The sequence below is a fragment of the Spinacia oleracea genome, chromosome 3 (assembly GCF_020520425.1).
Source record: "Spinacia oleracea cultivar Varoflay chromosome 3, BTI_SOV_V1, whole genome shotgun sequence".
Lineage (NCBI taxonomy): Eukaryota > Viridiplantae > Streptophyta > Magnoliopsida > Caryophyllales > Amaranthaceae > Spinacia > Spinacia oleracea.
In genome coordinates, this window is record NC_079489.1 from 22221203 (window position 1) to 22230947 (window position 9745).

The window sequence follows — 9745 nt, forward strand, 5'->3', positions numbered from 1 at the left end:
TTAACTTGAGTCGGGTTATTTTCGGATATCTAATTTAATCGGGTTAGATTGACAACAATTCGGTTGAATTCGAATTCGAATTCGGATAGACGTGGTTCAGGTTAAATCGGGTATTGGGTTTTATCAGGTCCGGTTGATTGCGGTTGTTATCGTGTAAAGTCGATTTTCGGATTGCTAACGGATCGGATGCGGGTTCGATTCCGTTAAAAGTTACAGGATGCAAATCGGTACGGGTCTCCTAGTGTTGCTATCGGTTCAGGCTCGGGTCTTCAATTCAAATGTTAAATAGAATTTTGGGTCAACAACGGATCTGTTTAGGTCAATTTTGGTTTGGCTATTTCGCGAATATATTCGAATCAGATGTCAGTTAATTTCAGTAGACTTTAGGTCAAATCACTTTTGGATCGCCTTTATTCCGTATTTAGTTTATTTATCCTTGTGCATTTCAAACTGGCAATAGTATTTGAGATGAGCCTCAGAATAATGCACAATTTGAGCAAATGTATTTGCAGATAGAGTATTTGTGCATATTGTAGATAAAAACCGTATAATACTGCCATACATGCACACACTTTTCTGTAGAAAAATTTGCAACTGGAGTTCTTTTCCAGGTACAATGTTTTGTGAAGCTGTGAAAATTAGAAAATCGAAATTAACAGGAACCATTAGCAATATTTTGCCAATAAAAATCAGAACTTTAGCTGTTACATCAAGTATGAGAACTTAAAATGGCCAAAAGGTGGAACCCAAAAGGACCTCTTCCTCCATCAACAAAACCTAAACCCTCACGGTCCACATCAATATCCAACCGACCGTACCCTCAACAAAATCCCCCCCAACAAAAAAATTAAGAAACAAGTGCAGAGAGAATAATAAAGAAAAACTCCTAGAACTATTGCAATATTGGCACAAGACTTGGGTATTGGTACACTCCTTAAGACAGAAACAAAAACTAAAACCTCAGCAATGTCGAGACATCAACCACATTATAGACACCCAGGGACCCAGACACTTCACATTACTCCTCGACATCACTATCACTCCAACCATATTTACTTTCGTATACCCCCTTTCACAGAACCACCCACCTTACCATGCTGCAATGCTTTTGGATCAAGCGCGATGGTCCCAATAGTAATAGTTTCAGATGATAGATTGGCTCCATCAACTTTGATAGGCATAGAACCTACTGTTACAACGTTAGCTGTAGCGTTAGTAGTTTTAGGCACAACAGGAGCAGCAGCAGGAGCAGCAGATGAAACAGCAGGTGCTAGAGATTGCCGTTCACTAGTCTTAGGATGGATTGATAATGAACCAATCTTCAGGGAAGATACATTGCCAACCTGTACTTCCGAGGAATCCTGCACCACGTTCGCAACACCAGACACATGAAGACCACCACTAGAAGACGCCTCCGAAGATCTAATCACTGTTTTCAAGCCACTTGAATTACTAGACTGCACACCTTTCTCAACCCAGGTACCAACCTCGTCCACTTTTTGGGAATGATCAATTGCAGAATTAAGCTTGAGAGGAGTCTCAACTGAATGCACATGTCCATTAGCCCGGCGAAATAAACGACTTCTCTCTTCATGCATAATCTTCTGTCGGTTTTCATAGTACATAAAGTCGTCCAAAAGAGATGTTTTTGACGTGTAGTTCTTGAATAGCTTAAGCATCTCCAAGCCAGGCTTATACATTATCTGCCCACAACATTAGGGGAAAAAAACAGTTTTAGGCAGAGCATAAAAAACAATTGAAAGTTAGATTCTTAAAAAGCAGTAAGCAAAGCACCATCAATATGACATACGACTAAATCTTTCAATCACCATTAACTTCTCAGAAGCCAGTACAGGGGTTAACATGGCAAGTGAAGCTGAGACAACATTTATGTCCAACTTCTGCTGGAGAATCAAGTAGCAGCTCCATAGTAAAATCCCCGATTTATTTATACGCTGAACATTATCATTTTTAAGTGATTTCAGGCGCTCAGTCCTCAACCACTAGGCCATGCTAGGTTCCCCTGGTTTTCATAGTGTAAGCTCAAATTTAATCGTAACTTCCTAATTTCATTAACATCTGCCAAACCATATAATACAAGGGTATAAACCCCCCAAATTACCTTTTGCTGGATTTCCCTATCTAGACAACATTACAAGGGTCAAAATCTACTTTAACAAGGTGGGTTTTCCAATTAATTTCATAAACAAATCTAACTGTTTACCCCATAAGTTTGAGATATTATAACAACCAAACGAACAAAATGCAAGGATCCACATGTGATGTAACTTGCTATGCCACTTGTTAAAAAACAGAACCATTGGGTACAACCTAGGAAGACATAGTACCTACTGTCCACTTACGTGCCAGCAATCCAAACTAAAAAATTGTCTTTCTATAAAAATCAACTAACCGTTTAAATTGCCTTACAGAAAGCATCTACTCTGCAAAATAATAATTAAAGTCGATCATACGGGAACATGCCAAATAGAAAAGCATATATGGCCAGAGTAAAACTTTGTACCAGCTCATGAATCTACTCCTAAAGCTTGAACAAGGGAATAAGGTATGCACATATACATAGTGAACATAACATACCTCCTGCGTATCTCTGCTGTTAGTCACTGGCTTATGCTCATTGTTTTCCAAAATAATGTGGCGAAAGGTGGGGTTTGGTACATCTTTAATAATATGCCACTTAACAGGGAAGCTCCCACTCCACTTATCTTGCTGCCAAAAGTCCATATCCTTATCAAAATCAACAGGACCAACCATCTCTGCTACACCACAAAACTGCCCACTAGCATTGACCTGCACAAAAGACAACTCACTCAATAAACAATCTAAAAGAGACGATATAGATTTCTTGTCTACAGTTTGAATATATCCTACCCAGCTTCAACCTAAAAACAACAAGACTTACAGAAAAGAAGACAAAGACAGGGCAGCCCCTTGGTTTTCCAGCAGCTATCTTTTGAGCATCTTCATAAGCACTGCTGAGCTTCTTATTTCCATTGGGTGTAGATGACCAAACATTGTACTTGATGCTTTTATGCACATCATCCTCACTGTATGACTTTATGACAAAGAACTTTGCATTGTCATAGTCCACAAGAAAGTCATTTTTGTTGTATTGATCAGCAGAGATAACAATATTTCCTTCAGCATTGCGGTTCCCAGCTCTTGTGGTGTAGGCTTTTACAATAAGTTGGTTTTTCGATTTGTTGGTTCTTGGCCCTCGATTCTGCTCACCCAACAGATCAAGGTTCCCATTGCTATCAAGGGAAGGTCTTCTGTAATAAAATTTGGACCAAGGGTCATTTAGAACAGCTTGACCATTGGTGCTTGAACCATAGTCTGAAAAACCACCCTGAAAATTTGGGTATGAAAATTTGGCTTGATCAGCTTGAGGTAGTAGCTTCCCATAAGAAATGTTCCTTGTTGATTGCAACGAGCCTGGAGCATTCCCACCCTGTTAAAATATGGGATAACAACAGTTTCAGTTAACCGTAGACATCATATTTAATTGTATAGGCCCAGAAAGAGAAGACAGATGAACAGTTCAAATAGAAAATCTCAAATAGAAAATCTCAGATACTCCCTCATCCCTAAAAGATTGCCCCAAATGCTTATAGTCACTTTATTAAGAATTTATACTCAAAATCAAATAGGTAGGTAGATTTTTCTTTTAGTTAGATTAAATAATAGGAGAGACATGTGGGGACCACAAACTAAACAATGTATGGGGCAAACAAATAGGGACATCCATTTATAATATATGGGGTAATATTTTAGGACGAAGGGAGTATGATAGAGAGAAAAAAAGCTAGAGAACATGATAAACAAGTAAAACAATGCCAAAAGGTTCTACTTATAAAAATCTGGATTAAATCTGTGCCAACATGTTCATCAGTTGTCCTGCATAGGGATATTGGTCATTGTACAATATAAAAAAACCTAAAACTTAGTATGACTATGAATGCTCTTTGAGTCCTGAGAATACATCGAACAATACTCATTTTCATCTCTACAACTATCCTCTTTTTAAAACTCTGACATTCAACAATGAGCTGCTTTCTATCACGGCATAGCAGACAGACAAACACTTCATTCAAGCATACCTGAGGTGCATGCGACGACGCTCCATGGACTGACCCAATAGAACCATTACTTCTATTAGCCATAGGTCGCTTGCTTGTTCCGGTACTAATTATTGAACCCTGTGATGCTCCTGTGCGTGCATGTGTCTGGCTGGAAGCAGCTTTTGAAGAATTCATGGAGAATGCAACAGGGGATGAGGAATGTGTGCGCTTTGCAGTAGATCCATTTGTTCGACTCATGGCAGATGGAGCAACATTTGGCATGGTCTCTGTTGCACTACTTGTAACAGTATCAGTGCCAGGCTGGACAAAAACTGGAAAATATCCAGAAGAGGAGACAGAATTGGGATAAGGTGATACAGGATAGTAGGGTTGTGTCCCCAACAATGGGCCATCAACCCCTAGCATAGCACCAGGTATATAAGGATTGTACGGGTTGAATGGAGTATCTCCCATTCCATAACTAGGCGTATAATATACAAAAGGCAAATTTTCAGTTTGTGCACCCTGAATAAAAAAGAAAAAATATCAGAATTTAAGAGAGAATGTTGTAAAGAATGGAAACCCTGAAAATATAGAGCTTAGCACAACATATAAACTGACCGCATATTGGACATCTGCACCATCTACACCAAAAACTGTATGGTGTTCATCCCATTCACCAGGTGATTCAAATCCTGCCATTTAATTATGCTGGTAAGACCCTTATTGGATTACAGATTCTATAGAAATTTGAAAAGCATAAATTGGACAGCACAATACCTGTACAGTAATAACCATAGGTGGGGGCAGCAGGATAATATAAGCTTGGATCGACAACAAATTCAGTAGATCCATCACTAGCCATCATTTGAAAGTTTTCGATAACTGGACTGGATAAACGTGGGTTCAACTCAGTACCTGGCATCTGAAAAGCAAAACACACAGATGCTAAGAAAACATATTCAAGGAGCAGCTTAAATCGCTATATAACTGAGTAATCCACGACAACAATACCATATAAGTGTCTGTATTTCCATTATCAGGAACAGTATACATCTCAAATCCAATACTGCCGCCCTAAGAAGAACAGGAACTTGATCAGCACACACCAACCACATCATAAGCCATGCATTTACAGGAAAAAATTACAATTTGAAAACAAAACAACAGTCAACTACCAGAATATCAAACTTAACAGCACAAATAATAGCAATAAATTATCAAGACTGCATACTTCTGAACAGAAAAGACAGTAGACATCATTTTCACACATAGTAGAAGGAGTTCATTATTATCAAAGGTAAGCTAATTGAACTTAAACGACACCAAAAAAATCACAAAATTAAAGGAATGGGACACTAGTCTCGCAAACAGGCAAGGAGCAAAATGACAATGAAAAATTGGAAATTCTTCACATAAGAACGTAAATTAAATGTTTAAACAAAGCCAATTTTGCAGCAATTTTGCTTGAATACACAACTAGATCCAAAAAAAATTACCCGGAATCGAAATGGAGAAAGATAAAGCCAATTTCAAAACCAAACAATTCAAAACCCTAAAAGCTACGAGGTACTCAAAATTCAATTAAAATCTATAGAAATAGACACCAAATTTCCGGGGGGAAAAACGAAATTAAGTTCCGTGAACAAACAAACATAGAGAAGAAGGGGTTCGAAACAAAGCAAAAAGCAGTGAGAAATTACCAGAAAAAGTACTGAATCAAGTCATAACTTGATCTAAAAAGTTCAAAGAGAAGATACCGAGCAATTGTAGAGAGATAAAGGAGTCTCAATCGCCATTGTTGGAGCTCTGAAAATGGTTCGTCAAGCGGAAGAGGTAAACCCTAACCCTAGAAAGAGGAGAGAGAAAGGGGGGGGGGAGGAGGAGAGAGAAAACAACGGTATTCGCTGGAAAATTAGAGAGATGGGAAATGTAAATTGATTTTTGGGTATTATTATTATTATTTAGAAGGAATAGCGATTTGGGGAAATATGACGCTACGCGCTGTTTCCCCAAAAAACTCCCTCTCAACCACAAAACTCAAAACTTTCGAATTTTCTAATCCCTCCTTTTTTTTTCTTTTCAATTTTGCTTTGAGAAATTTTGGTTTTTTTGGATTTTTATTGCTTTGAGAAATTTTCCTTTTTTTAAAAAAACGTTTTCTTCGGTGTTTTGAGGTTTGACACTTGGAGGTAGAGATGGTTAATATTCGCCCCAGTGAAAGTCAAGGTATGGGCTGACTTTACTCAATTATGGGTGCGTTCTGTTCAATTTATTTGACCTGAACTTATCTAAACTTATCTGAATTTATCTGAACTTATTGGAAATATTAATAATAATAATAATAATAATAATTAAATTAATAAATTAAATAATAATAATAATTATTATTATTATTATAATAATAAATTAAAATAATTAAAATAATAATTAAAATAAATAAAAATAATAATGATTATTATTAATAACAATAAAATAAATTATTAAAATAAATAAAATAAATAATAAAAATAAAAAAATAAAAACAAATAAAAAATAATATATAAAAAAATAAAAAATAAAAAATAATTATAATAATAATGATAATAATTAATTAATAATATATATATATATAATAAATCATTAATAATAATAAATAACGTTTTCAGATTTTTACGGATACGGGTTGAAACGGGTTCGGATTTTAACGTATTCAGATTTTAATGGGTACGGGTTGAAACGGGTTCGGATTTTAATGGGTTTAGGATTTAACGGGTATGGGTTGAAACGGGTTCGTGTTTTAACAGATCCTGGATTAAACGGGAACGGGTTGAAACGGTTTCGGGTATTAACGGGTACGGGTTTAAATGGGAACGAGTTGAAAAGGGGTTGGGTTTAAACGGATTTGAGAATCATATCGGTCATCTTCATGTCAAATCGGGTAAATCGGGTTTGATCAATGTAATGGGTCAATTTTCGCCGAATTTGGTTTCTTATCGGTTCGGGTTAATATCGTGTCGGGTTATTTATAATCATAATAGTAATATATCACTAATAATAATAAGAAGAATAATAATAAGAATAATAATAATAATAATAATAATATTAAGAAGAAGAAGGATAATATAAGAATAATTATTTAATTATTATTTTAATTATTTATTATTATTATTATTATTATTATTATTATTATTATTATTATTTATTATTGAATCTTATTGGAACTTATTGGAACTTATTGAAACTTATCTGAACTTATTGAACTGAAACTTATTTTTTTAAGGTGAACAGAACGCACCCTATATATACGGGTTAAGTGAGTTATTTTCGGGTTGAAAATTTTTACGTGACCCAACCCATTGACCCATTTATTTAAACGGGTTGAAAATTTTGACCCAACCGGTTGTTATTAAGGTTGGGTCGAGTTGGTGGGTTGGGTCAACTTTTGTCAGCTTTAGTTTCCATCTGATTTATCTGAAGGGGCGTTTGTTTTGGGGGCTCAAGAAAGAGAAAGACAATCAACTACATTTACTCCCTTTGTTGTTGTTTGTTACGCCAAATCAATAATTCTCTTTACCCAATGGATTCTCATACTTCCCTCTACCATGATTCCCTACCCACCCCCAAAGAATCATCCTAACCCCCATCTTATTAACGCAAACAACTTAACTAGCTATTTGACCACCACACCACCACCAAAACAACTTATTGCCTGACCCACTTCCCTAACTACCACGTACCAACGCCGCCCCATCAGTACATCACATGACTGTCTGACCCACCACCCTAACTGGCGACGCCACCCCACCAAACCTGCGCAAACTCCTTAAAACCACTTGACCACCATCGAACCTCCATTGAAACCACCTTATCCACCGCCAAAACCAAACATCCAACCCCCGAAAATCACCCCAACCGCCTTAAAAACAAACCCTAATATCGCATGAGACCACCCACTCATCCTAACAATTGTAAACACTTGAAAATCACATGCTAATCTTAAAAACAACCACAATCATCAAGAAAATCCATAAAATAACTAGATCTAAGAGAGGGATGTAAAATAAAGAAGGAGAGAAAAGAGGGGGGGGGGGGAGAGTAGCGTTGTGCAGCTTGCGGATTGTGGACGGGCGTCGTCGGGAGGTGTCGGCGACCAAGCGGGCCGTCTGGGGAAGAGTGGCAGCAGAGTAGGGCAGAGGGTTGATGGTGGTAGTTGTAGATTAAAAGAGTGGGTGGTGGGCCTGGTGGCCTATATTCTGACATAGATAAATGGAGGAGATAGTGGTGAATGTCGGTTTCCCTTTCTTAATTTGTAATACAAACAACATAGTACATTTTAAGGGTTTCCATTCCATTCTCCTTGATTCCTTTTCCTCATACTCTTTACCCTTTCCCTTTTACAACCAAATATCTCCTGATTGTATTCCGAAATTTTATAAACTATGTGATATCGCGTAATTCTTAATTAAGGAACCAATTTCATAATTAGCCACCAGATTTGTGATCCTGGACAACCTTGTCTTTCGAGAGAGAAAAGTTTCCCGCCGAAGAAGGAAAGGTTAATGTAATCAGTAAAAAAATGATGGATGCTAAGGTTTGCGAGAGAAATAAGAGGGATACAGTCGGCAAACTTATCTTAACTTACTAGGTTAGTACATGTGCAATGCACAAATTCGCTAATTTCTTAATTATTAAAAGTTCCTTTTTTTTATTGAAGTTAAAAAAAACATGTTTTGTCATTTGTAATTGGGAAAATAACATAACATAAAGAAAATTAGGTAATACCCCCGTGCATGCAAAAGGAGAGGTTTAATTTTACGTTTCTCGTGCATGAGTACTAACCTAGTCTATACTACTATTTAATAAAATGCCAGTTTAAAGGAAATCTAGTGTCACGTGGCCCCTTTAGAATTCAATTTTCTTTTTTAACAGAAACCTAACTTCACTATATGTTTACTGTGGGCCCGAGTAAGCGTTGGGAAAGGGAAGAAGGTGATCCGAAAGAAGGCTTGGTACCCAACATGAATTCTGGCTGCGGAGTTGAACAAGGGCAAGGGAGCAGGAGTGGAGCTGGAAAAGGAGGATTTTTGCAAGAAGAAGAAGAAGGAGCCCTCTAGAAAGGCAAGGTGCAGCAATGATGATGAAGCTTCCACATCAAAGGGGGGGGGGTAAGAATCAAAAGAGGCAGAAGAAGTACAAGGGAAAGGGGAAGCTCAAGTATGGACTCAGCGAGAGTGATGGTGATGCTGCGTTCATGTCTAGTGACCCTTCCTTGTTTGATGATGATGTTAATGGTGCGTCCGGCCAAAAGCGGACTGATGATGTTTTATGAGTATTTTATCTTGGAACTGTAGAGGCACTTCTGATGGTGTCAAACCTATCTTTATCTTTATTTCTAGTACTATTTCAGACAATACTGTGGATTTTGTGTTTTTACAAGAAACTAAATGCAACGTTAGTAGCCTAAGCCTTTGGTTTTCTCAGAAAGGCTTTACTACTAGCGCGGGTAGTGATAGTTTGGGTAGTGCAGGAGGTCTTTTCCTGTGTTAGACGCCTTGTGTTGAGGTTTTAGTCCTAGCGTCTACTCCAAATATCATCTTTTGTAAGGATAAGGCCAATTTTAATCATGAATATTACATAGCCTTTGTTTATGGCTCCCCCTACTTAGAGGAGAGATTAGGAGT

At 37.3% G+C, this 9745-nt stretch overlaps 1 protein-coding gene across 3 annotated transcripts; it reads right to left on the reverse strand.

Moving 5' to 3' along the window:
* Positions 1-632: 632 nt before the first annotated feature.
* On the reverse strand, positions 633-6167 carry LOC110791115 (YTH domain-containing protein ECT4). 3 transcript variants are annotated; one of them, XM_021995869.2, is made up of 8 exons: positions 5843-6167; positions 5097-5159; positions 4863-5007; positions 4704-4777; positions 4122-4607; positions 2924-3472; positions 2599-2811; positions 633-1703 (listed from the first exon to the last, which is right to left on the reverse strand). In XM_021995869.2, exons 1-8 carry the CDS (start codon positions 5879-5881, stop codon positions 1053-1055), a joined length of 2220 nt encoding a protein of 739 aa, XP_021851561.1. In that variant the 5' UTR covers positions 5882-6167; the 3' UTR covers positions 633-1052. The 3 variants fall into 3 exon arrangements, with proteins under 3 accessions (XP_021851561.1, XP_021851562.1, XP_021851563.1); XM_021995870.2 differs by having other exon boundaries at positions 5786-6008; XM_021995871.2 differs by lacking the exon at positions 5097-5159 and having other exon boundaries at positions 5786-6008.
* Positions 6168-9745: the final 3578 nt, after the last annotated feature.